Source organism: Cynoglossus semilaevis, chromosome 14 (genome assembly GCF_000523025.1).
Source record: "Cynoglossus semilaevis isolate Cse_v1.0 chromosome 14, Cse_v1.0, whole genome shotgun sequence".
Lineage (NCBI taxonomy): Eukaryota > Metazoa > Chordata > Actinopteri > Pleuronectiformes > Cynoglossidae > Cynoglossus > Cynoglossus semilaevis.
The window spans coordinates 11297650-11319919 of record NC_024320.1 but is presented as its reverse complement, the minus strand read 5'-3'; the positions used below and the strand labels follow the sequence as shown (position 1 = coordinate 11319919).

General features: G+C 39.1%; 2 protein-coding genes across 10 annotated transcripts; one reads left to right on the top strand and one right to left on the bottom strand.

Annotated features, from left to right (window-relative positions):
* Nucleotides 1-13536: 13536 nt before the first annotated feature.
* On the top strand, nucleotides 13537-17171 carry ddrgk1 (DDRGK domain containing 1). 3 transcript variants are annotated; one of them, XM_017039044.2, is made up of 8 exons: nucleotides 13537-13750; nucleotides 14521-14670; nucleotides 15202-15326; nucleotides 15429-15530; nucleotides 16095-16217; nucleotides 16303-16341; nucleotides 16470-16575; nucleotides 16689-17171. In XM_017039044.2, exons 1-8 carry the CDS (start codon nucleotides 13663-13665, stop codon nucleotides 16847-16849), a joined length of 894 nt encoding a protein of 297 aa, XP_016894533.1. In that variant the 5' UTR covers nucleotides 13537-13662; the 3' UTR covers nucleotides 16850-17171. The 3 variants fall into 3 exon arrangements, with proteins under 3 accessions (XP_016894533.1, XP_008323267.1, XP_024918125.1); XM_008325045.3 differs by having other exon boundaries at nucleotides 15199-15326; XM_025062357.1 differs by having other exon boundaries at nucleotides 15196-15326.
* cars2 (cysteinyl-tRNA synthetase 2, mitochondrial) lies at nucleotides 17082-21900 on the bottom strand. 7 transcript variants are annotated; one of them, XR_003051730.1, is made up of 15 exons: nucleotides 21619-21900; nucleotides 21465-21515; nucleotides 21116-21272; nucleotides 20907-20978; nucleotides 20701-20806; nucleotides 20528-20608; nucleotides 19902-20031; nucleotides 19440-19573; nucleotides 19260-19327; nucleotides 19105-19171; nucleotides 18862-19000; nucleotides 18561-18684; nucleotides 18362-18471; nucleotides 18084-18275; nucleotides 17082-18014 (listed from the first exon to the last, which is right to left on the bottom strand). XR_003051730.1 is itself a non-coding variant. In XM_025062354.1 (15 exons), the coding sequence occupies exons 1-15, from the start codon at nucleotides 21834-21836 to the stop codon at nucleotides 17919-17921; spliced, it is 1731 nt and encodes a 576-aa protein (XP_024918122.1). In that variant the 5' UTR covers nucleotides 21837-21899; the 3' UTR covers nucleotides 17082-17918. The 7 variants fall into 7 exon arrangements, 5 of the variants coding, with proteins under 5 accessions (XP_024918122.1, XP_024918121.1, XP_008323266.1 ...); XR_003051731.1 differs by having other exon boundaries at nucleotides 18084-18272; XM_025062354.1 differs by having other exon boundaries at nucleotides 18084-18272; nucleotides 18373-18471; nucleotides 21619-21899.
* Between the last annotated feature and the right edge of the window lie 370 nt (nucleotides 21901-22270).

Sequence of the window (22270 nt, the reverse complement as noted above, 5' to 3'; positions counted from 1 at the left end):
TAGCTTATAGGGTACTCATCTGTGTTTTTATTACATGCGTCTACATGTTGCGGTGATTGCCAGTATAACCAAATTAAAAAAATTACAACATCAAAATCCCATACTTCAGCCTGACTGTTCAGGTTAGGTCACTGCCCGATGTCCATGCAGAATGACTACAATGATTACAGTGTTCAAACCAGTAATTCTGAATGAGACTACTTCCTTTAAAGCAATCATTATTGTTTCATCTTCTCCACTGACACAATTGGTGTGATACACCTGAACCCTACGTGGCTGATTTTCACACAGACACACGCACAGACACATATAAGACAACTGTTCCTTGCTTAACTCTGTGGGTGTCCTCTGTTGTGTGTGCAGTGGATCCTCATGTCACACCACAGGGATAATATGCTCTAGTTACACAACATGGCCAAGTATACACAACGTTGAAACCCGTTTATTTATCCCAGGCTGTATCCCCGCTCCAAAGCTGGCTCCAAGGGCATTTGTGCTGCCAGTGCTGGGGGGTACAGATGACCTAAATTCTCCATCTGAGCTCAAATTAAGGAGCTTTTTCCTTTATGCTGTGTTACATTTTACAAAAATAATGCGGCTTCTTAAGCTAAAAACCCTACACTGATGACTTGTCTCAATGGTTTAAAGCTGTTTTGTGCAGTTTTTGTGTTGTTCTGTGAGTACAGCAAAAACAGAGTTCCAATTAAACTATCAACAAGCTCAAAGTCAGGTTTGTTTAATGACACAAAAGCCACTAAAAAACTTTTAATAGTCTTGTATTTGGGTCAAGATGTATCGCTCTTACGTGTTTACAGCCACCATGATGTTACTGTGGTAACTTGTTTTTGCCTTTGTTTTTTCAGTCTGAGAGTGTATAAAATAACTGAGACTTGAAACTCTTTGGAAACAGTTTCAGTGTATTTTGATAAAAAGAGAGCTCTGGAAATGATGAGGAAAGAAATTCCATATTCCATATTAACTTCCTAATTGGACATTCCTACAGAGTCACCTTGACTCTGTAGGAATGTCAATAGCTGTTACCCAGAAGCAAAGACCTTTTTTGCATAACTAGCATTTTTTGTTTTGTTCTTTCTTCAACAGCTTCTATAAAATTATAGTTTTTTTGGTAAAATATTGATACTGCTAACCGTTGAGATTTAGAAAAAGGAGGAGGTGGGCAGGGGTTACACATCAGGACCAAGTGGGTCGCATATGATACATTTCTGGCCCAAATATGGCAAAAATTGTCTGCACTTGGGTGGTTCACATGTTTGCCACAGGCTTGAGGCCAAGCAGTATAAATACACAGCCAAAATTGTTAAAAAAAAAACAAAACAGAAATGGACTAAATATGGGCCTATTTTGATATGATGATATTCAGATTATACTTTGCCAAGAGCGATTTGCCAGAAAAGTCAAAATCTGCTATTTTTAAAAAAATTGTCTACATTAGTTGTATATCCGTTTTGCCCGATGGTGGTATATAATATCCATGTTGATATCTAATGTAAAATCTGTCAGCACAGACACTCGACGAATCATGCAACTTCACATTCTTTCCTGCATGTGTGAAATGTGTGTGTTTGTACATGCATGTGTGAAATCGTTGAAATCGCAGTGGGCTGCCATCTTGCCTTCTCAGGGCTGCGTACATTTGTTTGGATGTAAACACACGTTGTGTAGGTCTTACACATCAGGATCAAACGCGAACACACACACACACACGGCATGTTTTAACCTTTAAAGTGTCTCAAGGGCAAGAAGAAACAAAGGACAGCTCATCTGAAACAGTTGGACGAAAACTGGCCATGTCAGGCCTTTTTGAGCTGTACTTTCTCTGACTTCACAATTAAAAGTATGCATCCATCAGCAGAAACCATGTCTCTTTTCGCTCTGACATGATATTATTATGTCTGAAACACTTGTAAATGTTTAACTGATACAACAGTTTATGTTGAGGAGTAATATGCTATATAAGATCTTGATCATTGCCTCTTTAGTTATAATTGGTCAAATACTTGGCTGTTGGTCAAGAATCTGGAATATTTTGGCATGGTGTACAGACAGGGACGTTTGACCACACTGCACCTGTGAGTAGTAGCAGGAAAATGTATAAATCTGAACAGAAGTTAAAACAGTTTACCAGAGCCTTAGAAATACAGCAGAAGTACTCACAATTGCACACAAACTGAATTGAATATTATACAAGGTGGCAAAGGCTTTTTAAAAAAAAAATTATGGATTTTTAGCTTAAATTGTTGTTACTGTGTCAAAAAGGTCCTGTCCAAGAAATACAATTTTAAATATTAAATAAAGGACTAGGGACGCACTGTGGGTTTGTTGTCATCCATGATCACTTAGTCCTCGATTACTTCTCAGAACACTGAATAATATAATAGATCTACCCTGAGAGAGAGAGAGAGAGAGAGAGAGAGAGAGGGTGTGCTCTCCTATTGTCTGTTCATCTGTAAATACTTGTTTCCTTTTGAACTGAGCCACAGTGACAGAAGCCGCTCCTCTCTCTTTGCGTCTCTGAACATGACAGTACATGTAGTCTGTGGGAACTGTGTCGCTACCGTGTATTTGTCCTGATCCCCAGGTACATACTTATAAATTGCCTGGGAACATTTCCTGCGTTCGTGATGATGTTGTTATCAGGCAGGAATCACACAGGCACGGTCAATGGAGCAGCCCCACTCAGATAAAATCTGCCTTTTTTTACTATAATGACACAACCCCCAGTGTGTGACAGTTAGACCACACCCATCAACTGATGCCTCTTAGTATGTGTGCAGTGTAAACATGTGTGTGGTGTAAGGTCTGAAAGGGGGCAGGGCTGGACTCAAGGTGAACGTAAGTACCTCCGATGAGACTGCTGTTTACACAATGGGTGAACTGCTATTTGATGTACTTTCAACTACATCCTGACCACACAGGCCCGTATAAAGCACGTGTTTGATTGTCATGGAACTTGAGTCGCATTATAAAATATCCTAATTGATGAAGTCTATCTATCTATCTATCTATCTATCTATCTATCTATCTATCTATCTATCTATCTATCTATCTATCTATCTATCTATCTATCTATCTAAATAACTGTACACATCCACCTTCATATCTGTGATGTCCAATTATCTAACCCTGTATGTGTTTGAGTACCAACAAGGTATTTTAGAGTTACAGAGTATTTAGTTAATTACACACCTTTATTGCTAAATAAATGTTGTGATCTTCCATTTTGTGCATTCTTATGTAGAGGTTTTTGTTAATGTAGACGATGGAAGGTTTACAAGATGGCAGTAAGACCTGTGGTGATGGATGGTTCAAAGATGGCAGAGCTGGAGGTGGTTTACAATAGAAGTAACCAGGATAAGCAGATGAGAGAAAAACTGATGAACAATTTAAAGGTGGAGGCTAGACGGACCAGATTAAGATGGTTTGAACGTGAAGAGAGAACATGAAGACATTGGACAAAGATGGAACCCAGAGAAGACGAGACTGTAGTGAAAACAAACCTAGAGATGTAATAGTGGTGGAGTGAGATGCAGGTAGATAATCTGCTGTGGTGACTCCTCAAGGGAACAACCTGAAGAACAAGGAACATTGTGTTAGAGACCCAGAAAGTCTGGTCTTATATAATATCTTATATGGTCTTATATGGCAACTATTTTTATGGTATTTTGGTTTTTATGGTTAACTTTATTATGACAGTGCAGCTTAAAAAACACTGTCCCTTTCATTTCAACTGTAAAGTTATATTTTCTGTCCTATTAGTCACAAACCCGTCAGGTGAGAAATAACTGTTTTTAAATTGTTTCCAAGACAAGTGACTGACTCACATCTAAGCAAACTATACAAACCTATAAGGATAAAATGAAATACAGACGTGACGATGGATCAGCAGGAGATGAAATGGCAGTGAATATCTCAAGAAATCTCTTTAGACTATGGGTAGTTTAAACTCCACAAACACTTCATGGCAACAGTATTCAAAGATCTTTAAGTGGGAAAATAAAAAAACCCAAAACATTAAAGAATATATGCAAGGTGCTTTAGGAAGCTAACACAAACAACTTGGAGTCTATGTGGAGTTTCAGTTTTGGCTTAACTGCTCCATCCTGCTTCCATGACTTTCAGGCTGTTTTTCAGGTTTTCAATTTGCACCTCTTTAGTTATCTAAATTGCTTAAACCATTGACTTTTTAACAGACATGCCCTTTATTCACTGTCTGTAGTGAGTCTTTGACATCTGGAAACTTAAAACTTAAACAAACATTTAGAACTGTGACAAATACTCTGCAGACATTTCTAACAGTACCAAGGAAACACAGTAAGTGAAGAATCAACGTTATGACTGAAGAACATAATAGAACAAGATCATCTTCTAGTATCTCCCGCCTATAAAGTTCAGGACAATCAAGGTTGAAGAGTTCTGTTAGGCAACTGGATGTGAAACTTTCTCAAAGAAGACGTTTCACCTCTGATTCAAGAGGCTTCTTAAGTTCTAACTGGTGGTGGGGAGTACTGCAGATATATACTCTGGATGTGACAAAGAATAAAGCAACTTCAGGTCCCTCCTGTCAGGTGGCCGTTGGGGTCAATTTGTTGTTGCAATCCTCATCAGAGTGGTTTCGGTCACATGCCTCTTTGATGTGTGAAACTGAGGTGAATCTTTTGGATATTGTTCCTAAAAGAGCCTTGTATGTGGGTGATATGTTGTTTATTAGTCCACCTCCTTTGTTGAGTGATGGTTTTTCCAGGTTGACAACAATGGCTTCTTTTACCCCTGTCTCAAACCATCTGTCTTCCCTGGCCAAAATATGAACATTGTTGTCCTCAAAGGAGTGTGTTTTGTCCTTGAGGTGTATGTGAACAGCTGAGTTCTGTCCTGAGGAGTTAACCCTCCTGTGTTGGGCCATGCGCCTGTGTAGCAGTTGTTTGGTCTCCCCAATGTACAGGTCTGTACACTCTTGTTTACAGACGTTGTTCAGAACAATCTTGACCTTGACTTTCTGAGTCCGACTGTTCTCTGTGGCTGTTTACAGGTGAAACACTGAGCTACATTTTTTTTCTCACAGGATGTTGGTGCATGACATTTGAAGAGGATAAGACTGTTGGAAGATGGAGGTGGAGTCACTGGTGGTTTACATTTTCATACAATTTCACATTTCGTAGAACGGTGTAGAGTGAATCATCCAAGGTGACAACAGATGAACTGCAAGTCTACGGCTGCCATCGTATTTGACCTGCAGACATGTAGATGATTTACATAACATGAAGTCTTTGGCAAACAGTCAACATTCGTAGTACTTCACAGCCTTAAATTATATGCATTAAACAAAGCACAGTTGATTTTTTTTTTTAAACATTTGAAAATGTTATACACAGACCTGAATTAACTTGAGTTCCATTTTATGATCAGGAAGTACTTTGTTATGACTAACAAAATCTGTGGTGTCCCACAATGCACCATTTCTGAACTATATCTTTATTATCGACTGGTTATGAAAATAGTTTACTAGTGTCCTGTTCGTTATTGGTTTGCAAACCTGATTTTGATTTGATAAATGCTACTAATCTTAAGTCTGGCATTAAAACTACACATGTACTTGTTTTTTTGTTTTGTTTTTTTTTGCTTCAGTGAATACAACAGCAGACACTAATGTACTTCCTGTTTTGTCTACAGTTATCAAAGTGTTTTGGACAATGTAGTGACAAGAAAGTAAATGTGAACTACAGTGAAAAACAATGAAGCAGGATGTTAATGAACATATGAGAGCCTTATTCCCAGCTCTGACTACTGCCCCGTGAATTTCCCCAAAGATGTGACTTTACCTACTTGTGATTTTTTACTTCTGTCTTGAATGTCTCATGTGACTGTTACTGTGTAAAAAAATGCCAGAAATAGACCTGAAAACTTCAGGCAACGTGCTTAAGAAACACAGAGTGAAGCATTAGCTTTGTTTCAAGATTTTTTTATGTATTTTTTTGCAAAACAAAGATCATTTCAAGTGACGTGATTTTTTTTCCAGGTAGAGTGTTATAGAGTATTCAGTTTCCCTTAGGTGACAGGTGACAGATGGGGTCAAATGATAACATGTTAGAACAGAAACAAGGAAAAGAAAAATGGAACGTCTTGCACAAATATTATTTTATACGTTTTTACATCCATTACAAAAACATACAGTTCATAATACACTGGACCTGCTCGTCTATTTATATCTCACCTCATATGACTATATTTTCTAAAGCTAAAGCTGCTGGTGAGTTGTTCTTTTAAATTAGGTGAAACTCTTCAGGTCGACACTAAGGTGTTTTACAAGTTTTATAATCTACAGCTCTACTTTTAAATTAATTGCTAATTAACCTCAGTCTCCCAACTAGACTCATGACCAGTCGTGTGACCTGAAAAAAAAAACAGCTTTAGTGCTCTAAATCACTGATGTCAAACGTATGGCCCCTGGGCCCTCCAATAGTCCCATGTTGTGGACAGGGAGTGACTTTGCAAAATATTAGGTTTAAATTCACAGTTATAATTTCCACAATAAAAATAAAAAAATGAATTCACTTATTATTATATACAGAAAAATATTCATCTGAGACTTTACAAAAATCCAATGTCCTCTTTTCCAAGACAAGATTTTAACACAGGCTTTTAACAGAATTTTACAAATTGTAAAATCTTAATGTGGGGTTAAAGTGGAGAAACTGACCGTCTCAAAATATATATAAAAAAACATACTATGAAAAACATGGTAAATAAAACAGCACCCAGGCTTTTTTCCTAACAGAAATTAAATGCATCTCTACCTTTAATGTCAAAAGGCAGATTTGGACTTTGAGAATGATTTTTGTTTGACCACATTTATTTACCATATTTGTATTTTTTTAATTCTATGAGCAACAAAGCATTTATTTGAGATTAAATTGTAATTCAGGTTCTGCAAATGTGGTTGTTTGAGACTCTGACACATAATCAGATCTGGAACCATGCCAGAACTAATTCCATGCTGGTTGATTCACTTTAAATAACAAAAAAAAAAACAAAACGTCCCCACTGACCCCTAAAACAAAAACACAAGGAGGCGTTAATGCTAAAGCTCTCCTTCAGCTATGCTTCCCTTTAACTTGGTTGTATGGAATGACTGAAGTCCTTTTTTTGTCACTTACAACCCAAGGCCACACCATAATAGGCTGGTGGTCAATAATTAACAGAGGGTCATTATGGGAAGTCTGTCAGAGGAACAGGTTAATGTGTAGAGCCCTGTGGTTACATGTCACTTGTTTCCTCAGAGAGAAAGCACACAGTTCCAACGACAAGTGAGCAGAGAAAAATCAAGCATGATATTCAGTGGAAAAAGATAATTTCTTGGCAACTGACAAACCATAAACAAAGCCCTGTTGAAATGGCACCACAGGGAGAACAGGTATGACTGTTTGAAAATAAGCCACAAGGCAAATTTTAGTCGACTAGCTATAAAAGTATCCACTTAGTAACAACTTGAAAATACAACAATTGTAGTCTAATAACTGTGCAATGTGTAAACCATCACACAGATGGAACAACACAAAGATGTGTTTGGTTTGAAACTTGTTTGACAAAAATCTTTCTTTGAGGAATTGTGGGCAGTGACACTTCAATTGAAAAGTCCAAAAATGTGCATATTGAGACGGGATTATTTGGACCCCCACCCCTTTTTAAAATGTTTATATATATATAATTTTCTTAACAATCCAAAGGCATGAGGAAGTCCTAAGTGTGACTGTTCAATCTGGTATGTGTCTCCAATGACCACAGAAAATTGACTTGAGTTTCTCTCAAGGTGAATTCGACCAGTTTTTGGAGATCATTCCGATTTGTGGTTCCATAGTGGTTATCACGCCTGCATTACACATCTGCCTTGCATGCAGAAGGTCCTGTGTTCTAGAACCACATCTACTTAATGGCGCCTCCTGTGGCAGCCTGTGTGGGTTGCAAAGACTCAAAAGACATCAGGTTTTTTGGAGAACAAAATGTTGTTTATCACCAGTCCAGCTGTAGAGATGTGATAGTTGTCAATATGAACCCCTGACCTTATGGTCTGCTCTACCCGTTTAATTATGTTCAACTATTATACACCAAAATGGAACATTAGTAAGATTTTTCCAGTTACCTGTATACATAAAGACAAAGCTGCTGCACATTTTAAATTGTGGTTATGCAGCATAAAGGTTTGGAGACTCTCATGATTAAAAAGAAAATGTAATACTATGTCCCCTCCCCCATTGTGTCACTGATCTACCTGCTTCTGTGCGGCTGCACTGCTGATACACTGTTGGGTGAATGTTTTTCTTTGCAGGACTCAGTTATCCAACCCCCTGAAGGCAGGACACGACGTCATGAGAGAGCGAAGGTGAGAAACCAAACTGAACTGCTTAAAATTCAATGACTCCTCCACCGCCGTCGACATTTGCAGATTAGTGGGAGAAATATGTGCCAAAAATTGTGTTTGAGCCACAGAGACAGTCAACTGACTCTAAGACATTTAAACTTTTTTTCATGAAGCAGCTGGTGTTGTCTGTGTAACAACATCCTCCCCATTAAACTTTCATTGTTTTGCCATTGTGCGCCAAACTGTCTCAGAATATAACACATCCCATACAGTCACTCACCCCAACACACCATGCAGGCTGTTGTGAAACTCTGCACTGGTTACAAATTAATCTGAAATCCCACTCATATTTAGCTCCTGCAAGCCTGGTACAAAGTTTACCAACTCATTCCTTCCAATAATTCATGTGATGGTTAATATTTGAGCAGCACAGATAACCTGAACTTATGGAATTAGACTTCAGCTCTTTGAACTGAGGACAATTTAGTACCACGGCAATCCTTAAGTGATTATGAAACCAGTCTTGTCCGGATAAAAAGCTGTGCTGAAACCTAGTCATGTTCTTAACAGGAAATTTACCAGTTCACTTCACAGCAACAGGGTAAGCCTGTCAGTAGCAAGATATGGCAGAAAATATACTTAGATATGATAAGTACGACTATTTTACTTCAGGAATAAGTAGTCTGTATAATAGCAGCCATGTCTTCTGCAACACTATCCAGTATCCAGTACCTGAAAAGAATAACAAAAACAATACAACACCTTTTTTCCAACTGGTCTGATTTAGTTTACAGAGGCAATATAAAAACGGTCCAAAGATTTGACATTGAAAAAACATAATGGATTGGTTGATCCAGTCAATAGGACAATTTGGCACATGGAGAAAATTCCTTCCAATTCAGAGCAGGATGTGGTTAAATATGGAACAGATTCTACTGCAACTTAATTGTTCCAACCATTTAGAGTGGACTCAGTCCAGGGGTCCCTGGGGGCAGTCCAAGACAATTCTTTATGGATGACCAGAGCAAATGTTCTCTCCAGATCACATTTAAAGCCAATCGTTTGCATAAAGTTTTAACCTTATTTTTTAACCCAACCTTGTTTTTTTTACGCTATGTGAATCTCATTGGCAGAAATTACTTAGGGAAAACCCAATTTGCACAGATGAAAACATGTATACAGGAAGTTTTAAAAGAGTTGGAGAGTTTTATTAAAGGGATATGTAGAGTATATCATGTGGCTCTTTGCAGTAACACAGTAAAAATTATGGCTCTTAGCCTCTTGACTGGTTGGCCACCCCTGAGTTAGTTGGTATTTTAAAATTAAAGTCTATGTTGGTATGCACTTGGTAAGTTCCCCCCAAGGCCAGTAGTGGCACTGCAACCAAAACTTTAAGTTGCTTTAAAATTACATACGTTCATCTATGGTTTTAGCAACCAGAGGGTCACAAGTAGGAGAACGTTCAAGGTTTAAGTTCAAATATACAAACACACTCTGAGGATTAGTCAGGTGATTTTTGAACTATGGTGGTTCGAGGAGGCTCTACCTGAGAGTGCAGACACTGACTCAAGCATCTGCTGTCTTTTTCAGCAGTAGATGTGTGAAGGACAGGGCGAAGGCACATTTCCTTACCTTTGTCTAGAAACAAGCTCTGTTTACAATGTGTGCAAAAGCCTGGTGATCCGTGACATGGGGTTTGTTGTCGTTACAATACAAAAAAACAATGACGTCCAGTAGTGCTCAGCAGTGTGCAAATGAGACAGAATTACCAGTGTTGCAGATCACAAAGAGTAAATCTGGGTGAAAAGGCAGTTTAAGACGGTCGTTAATGCATTGGTTCCCATTTGATGGTGATTTTTGCAATGGTCAGCATGTTTTTGATTGCCGTAAACTACACAGATAGTGGTGTTGTATGTAAACGATGACTGAACCTGACTGATCTCTGATTTAATTAGAATGTCTGAGTGTAGAAACGCCCTCATGAATGCACAAGTGTGGGACTCTGTTAATGGTTGTGTGTTTTTTATGAGTGCAGGTTAGAGCAGTGACATCGAAGGGGGCGTGTGTTGGGTGACTTTAAACGCGTGCCTCAAGGGCATCATGGCTCCGTCCTGGCAGTCTCACCTGTCTTCTGTGCTCTCCACCTTTCAGCAGGTGTTAATATGAGCGGAGACCAGGCGATTGTCTTAGTCGAACATGTTCATCATCACAACATTGTGAAGTTATCGCTTCACATTAATCAAAGTGTCTAACAATTGGTCGGGAATTAAATATGTCGTTTTAAATACTTATTGCGTATTTAACACAAGGTCATGTGATCTACTCTTCGTATATTACTATTCCCAGCACTGCATGGTGTTATTTTCACTGTCCACTGTGACCTCATCATGATTCACTACTTCTGAATCAGCAAACAAGAAGAAGTCATGTTCTTACCAGTGTGAGTGTCAGGTTGTCTTACTGTAAAAAAAAAAAGGTTTTGCACAGCCACAACCTAAATGGACAATTACGAAAGGGAGCCATCATTGGAGTGTCAGTTTGAATCCCAGGAGAGTTGGGGCTGTGATGTGTTAGCCAAGCTCTTCCCTGGGGTCGGGGAGCGGTGGCTGCCTACTGATCCTGTGTTTTCAGAGTTGGTCACTCTGATGTTTTACGAATGGGTTAAAGTCAGATTGCTTTCAGAGCCCTACTGGCCAACAGTAGTAATGCAGGCGATGGCTTAAAAATGTCTTATTTTTTATTAACTATCCAAGACCATGGTTTAATAATGACTTTTGTTTTAACCTGTAATTTGGCAGACAAAATATTTTATTTAAACCAACTGGTAAGTGTGGATTTAGTTTCTCCGCACAGAAGTCACCTTGTCCCTGCACCTTTCCCCATCTTCCTCTTCCTGTGTTGGAGTCCAGCCCCCTTTTCCCTCTGTATTGCTTCCTTTCCTGCTGCACCTTCAGCGCCTGCTTACAGAGGCAGAGCCATGCTGGCTCCATCACGTGAGACTGAGGCCACACTGACCTCTGGAGGTTAGAGCAAGGTGAGATGCGTAAGTCTACTACTGTGTACATTATAGCTTTCCTCTGCAAGGCCATCCCATAAAAGGTGTGGAGTAAATCATTCTCCCTCCCTCTCTCTTACAGAGATCACCTGAGCACAACACCAGGAAGTAAGAAATGTCCTACAGTGTCCTTTAAACGCTCACCTTCAACTTTAGACTGTTAAAGCAGGGAATGTATTCACTGAAAACCATACCAAAAAGAGAGGATCAGCAGAGTGGCTTATCTGTATGCAGAGACACACTTTACTGCTCTGAGATCTGTCTGCACCCACACACCCACTCCTTTATATTCTTTTAATAACATCATAAGCGTGAAGTGTTATCAGCCGCAACAAAACATTTCCAGGGATAAGAACGAAGACGTCCAGATGGACACTGAAAGGACAGGGAGTGTCAGATTGCAGCGTTTGCAGCAGACGCAGGCTGTGTCCTCCAGATGTCACCGTTGATGGAAAAGTACCATCACAGCCAGTGGAGCCTCACATCTTTCCCTGGGAGAAAGGATTATACCATTAGCCTTTCATTCTCTCTCTCTCTCTCTCACACACACACACACACAAACACAGCCTCCTGCATGCACCTGTTCCCGTCTGGCTGAATAAATAATTGCTGACAGTGACATTATTTTTTTAGCTCGGATTGTGCGCGCAGGGGATGAGCTCACTGCTTGTCACTATCCCACATGTACACTGTGATGTAACAACAGCCAGTCACGATATATCATTACTCCCCCAACTACGCATAGAGAACCTTGTCATTGAAAAGATGGCTGCGTCTGTTTAGAATGTACAGACGCATGACATACTCACATACCTCAAATTAAAATATGAAAATCTCCTTAAACAAACAGGAATATTCACAAGTGGTATTCACACCAGAAGAAAACTATTTGATGAGACAGATCCTGTTGTATATATATATATATATATATATATATATAATATACAATACATTGATGGATGGAGGCGGTTTGTGCTCTTGGCTAACTGCAAGAAAGAAAAAAAAAGGTTCAATCCCTTGTGGGACCAGAGCATATTTTGTGTTTTGTAAAACAGATCATGTAGTTCCCCTTTTCGTCTTTTAAAGCACCTGAAAACCCTCACGCCCAAAAAAAAGGGCACAACATTAGTCTGTCATCTTTAAAGCTATGCTAAGCTAAAACAACCCAGATTATCCCACCATTATTGTTTCTTCTTCAGGCTTTAGGGGCAGCACTGCGTCCTTTAAGCACTTGTTTCAACTTCATTTCCAAGATGACTTGCAAATAAAGGAAAAGCAAGAAAACTTGTGACTAATTCATAAATACATTTAAAATCATACGTATCAATGTTTTTAAACACGTTGTTTGAAAGTGCTGCACACAAAAAATCCTTAATTAATTTTCCACTGCCCCTCCTCATCTCTGAGGGAGATTAATTGTTTTATTTAGAACAATAACGTGAAAAGTTGTTTACTCGTTGGGTAAATAATTAGATGTTGTGTTCGGTTGTGATCATTCATGAAGAACACGGGACCGCGACCTTCTTCAAGTCGTGATGGATGAGGTTCATACATTTGCAGCACAAAGTCATCCACTGACGAACAACATGTACAGTAGGTGTGCACCAGCAAAGACAGCACATCTGCCACCAGAGACCGCCAAACCACAATGCACGTATCTTGGAGGTAGGACAGAACGGCACCGCATGATAAATTAGATCTGAAATCTGCAGAGGATGCATTTCTATGGTTACCTGTACCGGTTTTTAACATCTATAAATAAATTCACAGGCGGACAAGAAACGAAGCATTGAAACAACGCACCACCTCGGTCCACAGCTGTATCATCAATTAAATACATTTTATTAATTTAACAAATGTTTAATCTCGATTTAAAAAATGTATATTTATATTCAAATGTTAATATATTAACGTTGATATATATTAATTTATAAGCAAGGAATACATATTTTCAATATCGTGAAGGTGAAAATGTAAGTGCATGATTTGCCTTTATCAAATCCACGCAAAACGACACGTTCATGGAAAATTCCACGTAAAAAAGAGTCGTTCGAACGCAGTTTAGTCTCTCGACGTTTACACCTATAGGTGGCGGTAATGCGCAGTTCAACTGTTACAGCCAGCAAAGCTACAATACGACAGAAGGAGTAGTAGCATCTGTGAAGGCTGGAGGGGAATTAAATGTAGATTTGACAAGAATTTCACTAGAATCAACGGTGTTAGGGGTGCAGACATGGACGTAGTTCTATACGTGACCGCTGCTGCTCTGCTCTCTGTGCTCATTGTATTTGTCCTCAGGGTGCGGAGAAAAACACAAGAGGGTAAGACCACACTGCTAGTAAACTATGCTAACTGTTAGCAATAGTTTATAGCAAGCGCTGGCTTTAACGTAGCATGGCTTTAACGTAGCATCGATACACAAGACTAGAAAAACATCAACGTGCGGTTTGGTTTTAATTCAGGACATTGGGACATACACATGTCAACTGCAAACAGCATAGTGTTTAAAAAGTTGTGTAATTTTAATGTTGCGACTTCAGACTACGTCAGCTTACGGGCTGTCAAACACATACGGAAACTGCGATAGGACAACTTGAGGAACCGCGAGTAATTGATGTATTTTTATTGCCGGAGTTGAAAATAGAAACATTTTTACAATAACGACCAAAACTCTCAAAAACATTATCTTCAGAAAATCAAAAAATCCGTTTATAAAATGTCAATTACTATTTTACCTCGCTGGGTCTAGCTTTAGCTCTCATTTACTCTGCATATGATTAAGGAGCTGTAGATAATGAATGGAAGTGTAAAAAATATCAAACTAAACTCATCTAAATTTTAAACTCAAATATTTTAATAATAATACCCGCTAATATAAAATTAGCTGGTACATAATTATGTGAACATTTTGGTTGGTTTGGTTTCATAATTTAAAACTTTTGTAAATTACCTATTGGATATATAAAAAAGCAAATACAGGAAATTTTGCATACAATACTCGCTACATTAAATTATTCAAAAGAAATGTTGCTTTTCAAGTTTATATACTGGATTTGTAAATTTATGATATGTATACCTGTTGTTTGCTCAGCTGACGAAGAGCAGCAGCGTGATGTTGTACGGGCAGCTGGACCTCCACAGTCGGTGGCTGAGGAGCGAGGAGCAGGTATGCCTCGCCGGCGGAGGAACCTCGCTGCAGTGATGGCCAACAGACGACAGCAGAGAGAAGTCGTGGAGCAGGGTAAATGCTGTCAGATGTTTTTATTTCAACATGACACTGTGAGAGATTTAAGCATTTTTTAGGGATGGCCGATAATATCGGCCTACCGATATATCAGCCTATGTTAGGATAATTGTGTAATATTTGTAAGGATCTCTATTGTTTTTTCCTCTGATAATGAAAACCCATAACGCAATAGGATTTGGCAAATGACGTAAAAATAGGTTTTTGGATAAATGGCAGCATTGCAGCTCATTTTATTAATCTTTTTTTAATAATCATGGTATTGTATGCAGAATGCTGCTGCCAGCAACACCATACAGCGGTTTCTACAGATAAACAAATATTACCAGACCTATATCGTTATCAGTTGATATCGAAATCGGAAAATAAGTGTTTGGAAAATATCAGCATATCGGATATGGGCAAAAAGTTAATATTGGACATCCCCAATTTTCTTATTGTGGTAGTATGATTTTTATTTTTTTTGCTCTTTCAGTTTGTCAGTCCATTAAAATATCACCAAGGAAATGTGGGTTTTCTTTTCAGAAGAAGAAGAAGAAGAAGAAGAGGATGTTGTTGAGGAAGATGAGCTGCAGCTGCAGATGCCAGTGAAGATTGGAGTAAAAAAGCAAAGGAAGCTGGAGGAGAAACAGGCCAAAAAAGCTCAGAGAGAGGTGAGCTCCATTTCTGAGCAATCATGATAAGAATAAATAGGAATTGTTGTTTGTAATGTGGGCATAAATGTTATTATTATATATGTATATAATCATTTCCAGGCAGAAATGGAGGAGCGGGAGGAGAGGAAAAGGATGCAGGAGCTCAGGGAGCAGGAAAGACGACAGGAAGAAGAGAAGGAGCGGCTGATGGAACAGAAACAGGTGAGTGATGACTACTGACTGATTTCAGCAGGCACTGTATGTGCCTCACGTGGTTTTATTGTGCTACAAAAAGGACAAGGGCTTAAAAGGTCCAATATTCTAGTACCATTTCAAATCAGCAACATGAGCCCCACGTGTAAAATCCCGAAGCACTGATTGGATTGGCCATCTGTGAATGTTGAGGAGCGTTAACAAAAACAAGACAAATGATATAGGCTGCATAAGCTCTCAGAACACATTCTATTAGGGAATATGTTCTGGCTGAATGACCTCTTAAGACCAACACAGTTAAGAGCCAGGGGTTTGTTCATTAAAACTGTAGACATCCCGCTGTAAACCCACTTTGGTCCAACTGTAGCCCACTCTGGTCCGACTTTAAAGCTTAGTCTAATTTCTAAAGTTAAATCAGATGGTTGGTTTTAAGGTCTATTCTGAGTCCACTTAGTTCCAGTATGGTCTAACATATAGAGACTATCATTTCCTACATTAGATCCAGATGAAATCCACATCTAGCCCAATGCATATTCAAGAGGTTAAATGTTTTGCTGCTGCTGTTTGTCACAGGAGGAGGAGGAACGCCGAGCCAAGGAGGAGCAGGAGCGGAGGGAGGAGGAGGAGTACTTAAAACTTAAAGCATCTTTTGTTGTGGAGGACCAGGGAGAGGAGGAGCAACTCTCTGAGGACCAGGTCAGACCTAATTCTTGTGAATTTTAGACCTAGTTCTAATCATGAATGTCATGTATCATTTTGTCTTTTTTTTTTATACTTGCAGTCACGCAACCTCCTTCAGGAATTCATCCAGTACATTGAGGTAAGACTAGCTACAGTTCAGATTTCTGGATGTGGGATTTTATGAGACACTGATGCTGATGGATTGTTGTAAATGCTGCTATCACAGACAAAGACAAGAATATGAACAACCACTGTCATGTCCTACAGAGCTCTAAGGTAGTTCTCCTTGAAGACCTGGCATCTCAGTTTGGGATGAGGACCCAGGACGCAATCACCAGACTTCAGGACCTGTTGGCTGAAGGTTCCCTTACAGGTAGGTATGAGCAAACCAGATGTTGTTAAAGTCAGACTTGTGAATAATCAAGTGGATAGCTGTGTATCTTTTCACTGTGTGACTGTATTTTTTTGTGGGTTTATTTTGTGCAGGAGTGATCGATGACAGAGGCAAGTTTATCTCCATCACTCCAGAGGAGCTGGACTCAGTGGCTCAGTTCATTAGAAGAAGAGGCAGAGTGTCCATCACAGAGCTGGCTCAGGCCAGCAATACTCTCATCAACCTGGTACCTGAGAACCGCAGCGCCGCCTAATGGACAGACAGCGTACTACAGCTTCAACAGAATGATGTGAGAGATCAAGCTTCGCTAAATGCTTCATGAACCATACTGTCAGCTAATAGTTGACACATGGCAACTTAAATCAGTGGTGATGTTTTCATGTAAATCAGATTTTACACAGCTCATGTCTAAATATAAATTATAATGAATTAATCAATTTATAATTGATATAAATTATTTAACAAAGCATAAACTCCTGTTTGTCATTCATGGTTTTGTTTCATCTTCTTCAGGTTTATATAGTTGTATGCATTGTTCACTGCATGATGTCCTTTTATTAAATGTTTCCAGAAAAGTCTAGTCTTTCCCTTCTTCCATGACAGTCGCCTCCATACAGCAGCACCGTCTCATGGGGATTTAATTTCTATCCGTTGAGCTGCAGCCATGGTCTGAACTCTGTCTCATTGTGAGTTGATGTGTATCAACTGTTTATTGGAGCAACAACAAGTGGGCAGATGTTGGTATTATTAGTTATACAGTGTATGACACCCCTGTGTAAAAACTTTAATCTAATGAATAAAAAGAAAATGTCAATTCAATATTGACAGCTTGTGAACTATAAGAGAATATTATTAATCATATTGTCTTTATTATGTGATTTTTAGGAGTCATTCCCCAAGAGGATTTCACATCACAGGATACCCATAATAATTATCACATAATATAATGCTATCTTGCATTTTATATACGGTGGTATTTTTTTCTCTAAAATACAGCCACAAAATAAAACATTTATTTACAATTTTATTAACAAATATCACAAGGAAGGTAGTTTAAAGGGATATTTTATGTTTGAAAAACAGCTCAGTATCTGGTCAGCATCTGGTCTTGACACACATCATCCAACACATCTTCACTCTACCTGCACTTTCTCCTTTACCTCATTTGTAGATGGTTCACTGCTGTGGATGGTTGGGTGTTAGGTACTTAGTCATTGTCCAAAAAAAAAGGCTTCCTCCACAGAAATCAAGTGATGGAATCAACACTGTTCACTGGATTCATTAAAAACCACATTCACAACAGTTTGTATCCAATTCAGACTTCAGCTTGACTTCAACTTCAGACTGTCATGATCGCTCTGTGATCTCTGACTTGGTTTTCCCTCAGTTATCTCCCACGTTGAGATGGCTCCTCTGTCCTGAAATAATTAAACTGATAAGGTCACCTTTGATTTCTGTTTGGTGTAGTAATTTAAAAAAGAAGATACCTTTATCAAAATGCCTAATGGTGCCAGGTCGTTTCTGAGAGTGTCACAGGCTTTGAGGAGAGGATTCCTGAGAGATGCTGTTGCTGTGTCCTTGCGATGTGAGAGTGCTAGTGATCGAACTTCACTTCGGAAATGAGCAAGCTGCTCCACGATGCCCTGCAGATTGGCACTGGTGCCCTGTACCTCAGTCTGCTGTACGAGTTCACATGTAGAAAAATAAAAACCAAAGATTGTGTTAACTGGTAATTGAGACAAAAACAAAACTTCTACTTCATTACCTGTTACTGACCTTGCCACGTAGCAGATCGACTCCAAACACATCTAAGACCTCTCTTATGTAACTGACCATGGCCCCGAAAACTGCAGGGCTGCGAGCTGTGCTGTCACACTGACCACACACACACAATGACATGTCAGCGTTACTATCAAGGTATCCTTAGTGTAATTCTTTTTTTGCACAGCAAAACATGAACTTACAGTAGAAACTGGCTGCAGCTGGCAGTTTCCCTGATAAACTAGATTCATCACAGCACCCATGGCTCTGGGGGTGTCAAAGTCATCTGCCAGAGCTTTCAGGACTTTGGACTTAGTCTCAGCCAAACTGAAGAAACACAAGTTCTCTGTATCAACTAAAACAAATCCATCTGTCCACTGGGAGTGTGCTGGGATTTGCACCTACCGCCAACATGACTATTAATATAAAACATTGTGGAAGATAAAAAGAAAAAGCCTCTGCATTGTTGATTTATGATGTGGAAACAGCACAGGAAGCTCCTACCTTTCCCAGAGAAGAGTTTCCTTCACAGGGGAACACTGCAGCTGCCCTTTTATGTAGGCCTGAGCGTCATGGATAAAGGTGGTGATGGTTCCCAGTGAGGTCCGAGCCTCCATCATGCTGCTGTCACTGTAGTCTATAGCTGTGAAGGCCGCACAAAAAGTCAGTACCTCTCAACACCTCTCAGTACCTGATGAAACACATTAATTATCATCACATGTTCAAGAATTATAAAATTATTTTTACCTGACCTGTACTTGGTCAAAAGACAGAACATGCGGAATTCATTTGCAGAATATGACTGCAAGAAATCCTGATACAAAGACAAAAATGGACACTTTGATGAAACTTCTACTGAAGTTGCACATCTAATGTGAAAGATGCAGAGATTTATTATATACTTTAATTGTGATGTAGTTCTTTAAAGACTTGGACATTTTCTCAGTGCTGCCTTTGAGGTGCAGGTGTCCTGTGAAAAAAGGCAAAAAGGTTCAGCTAATAAATATATATACATATGTATGTATATGTGTGTGTGTGTGCAAAGTTTCAAAACAAGGTCCAACATGTGCTGGTGAATTCACCTGAGTGGAGGAAATAGTGACCCCACTGGTCACACTGGTGAAAGGCTTCACTCTGAGCCACCTCGTTCTCGTGGTGAGGAAAGGCTAGGTCAATGCCTCCTGAGTGGATGTCCAGCTGATCACCAAATACACAGCTAACAACAGCACAGTTTATTGTAAGCATTTTATCAAACAAAAATAACACTCTGAAATGCCAATTATGTACAATACTGTAAAGTTTATGGTATTTTGTGGCACTAAATTCACTAATTTGTAAAACACTAGTTTAGTCAGTTCCCCTACATCAACCATTGCAGAGGTTTCATATAGTCAGAGTTTTTTTTCCTCTCCTCTCTTGGTTTACACACTCAAGGTAATAAACTTTCAAATTTAAACAAGTCACTCTATAAGACCTTTTAACATTGATCTTCAAGTGCAGTTAACATAAAGCTAATGGAAGCACAAAGTGTTGTGAGTACAAACCTGGCAATGGTAGAGCATTCGATATGCCAGCCTGGTCTTCCTCTGCCCCATGGAGAGTCCCAGTATGGTTCTTGAGGTTTGGAAGGTTTCCACAGAGCAAAATCCCTTGGATCACGTTTGTTCGAGACTCCTGTGGAAAAGGTTCAGAACAAGCAGTGCCAGAAATCAAAAATATGCTTCAGAAAAAAATAAATGATATCTAGAGAAAAACCAACCTGCCTTTTCTTCAAAGAGTTTGGTGTTGAATATATATTATATAATATATACAGTCCATAATACAGCCTGATCATAAAAACACTCACCCAAATTGTACCTATATCTTTTATATCACTCTATCTCTCGGTGAAGGTCAGAGACCAAAACTTACAGAGCATCTAAAATTCAGTACTGAGGTACAGTCTCAGAAGTAATTTCACTCTTTTTGCTTCAGAAAAAAATAAATGATATCTAAAGAAAAACCAAAGCTGTCTATGAGCTGAAGTTGTATTTCTGTTAAACTCTGCCACGGTATATCACAACTCTGCGTTGGATACCCCAAGGTTGATCCTCTTCCATTTCCCCAACTTTGCTTCCATTTATTTGTCAATAGTAATACTGTACTTTCTGTGCTAATTTGACTCACTTACCAACTTCTCCCTGCATCTCCACAGCTCCAACAAATTTGCCGTAACGATTCCCAATGGACTGAATGTCGAAAAAAACATCACCTATAACCAGAGTCAATCAACAACTGTGAACCAGTGGCAACGTTCGGCAACAGCCATTGGTTTATTTCTAAAAGGGCATATGGTTAATTTACCTTCTTTTGTAGCATATGCATGTCCATTTTTGATAATCCCTTCAATAAATGTAATTATACGTTTTATGTTCTCAGTGACTCTTAAATAAATCACAGGAGGGAGCACCTGACATGAAAAGGACACAAAGACACATTTATATAGATGATTATAAACCTCAATCTATAAAAAAGGGACTTTCACAAATGTTTTTATCACACAGACTAACCTTGAGGGACAACATGTCCTGCTTGAAATCCTCCTCATACATTCTGGCTATTATGGATGGAGATACATTCTCCTATGAAGAAAAAACAACCTTTGAATAAGCACTTATCAATGACTTTAATTACAAGTCAGGTGTTGAGAAGTATCTCATCTAATCTAGTCTAATCTAATTTCAACTAATCTATCCATTTGACATTGTGGTTTTCTCACCTCCCAGCTTCTTTTGATAATTTTGTCATCAATGTCAGTGATCACCATTGCGTGGATGACAGTGATCCCAAACAGCCGGGACAGAATCCTCTGCAGGATGTCAAACCTGACATAAGAACTGCGACAAGACACGCGCACACACGCGCGCGCACACACACTTATTTGTGATTACACATTTCAACAATACAGTTGTGACCAATTTGAATGTAATCGGTTCACAAATTTATATGACTTTAAAGATGTAGCAATGTAAGGTCAGTCAGCACACACATTCGACAAAAGACTGGGATCAATAATCTCGTAATTTTTGCACGGAACGGTCTTTGTGGGTGTGCGTGTGTGTGTTTACCATGCATGGCCCAGGTGGGCATGGTCGTACACAGTGGGTCCACAACTGTACCTGTGTAATAACAACAAAAGCATGTGCATGCGCTGCAACGTTAGCTATGTCGCTATTAAGGTAAATTTATACACATAATTTCTATGCAATAAATGTCATTTACCAAGTAGCTACTCCATCCCTGGCAAGAATAAGCGGCTCCTTCTGTTTAGTCAGGCTGTTAAAAGTCGTCAAACCCGTGTCAAAGCCGCTTGGTTTCAGCCAATTCTTTCCCGAAACACCACATTCGGTGCTATGAGGTCTGACACTACCAGCGTTTACTTTAAATGACCGAAAAATCCGGACTTTACCGGACACCGACCTCACAGAATGGCCCAGCATTGTGACACCTGACAGCACAACCAAGAGGCACCGCTACCCCGGAAACCCGTTTTGGTCTGCGCATGTGTACCATTGGGCCACTTCCTGTGTAAAATACTTTCCAATCAAATGTTACAAATATATATATATATATATATATATATATACATAAACATACAACACAACTTTTGCTTCAGCGGTCATAAAGAGTTGAATTTGGTGTTGATTGATAGTTTAAGAATTTATAAAATTTGGAAATTTGGACAACTAAAAAGGATATGCTATTTGGTGCAATTCTGCTTTTCATTTTTAATGTGCAACATGGAAGATTCTACGCAAATTCCGTCGTATTTTCTAACTGTAACACAACGGGAATGAAGACTATTCTTTTTTATATAAGATAATTGTTTTGTCCTCGATTGTATATATAATTAACGGTCGCATCTATTCACATT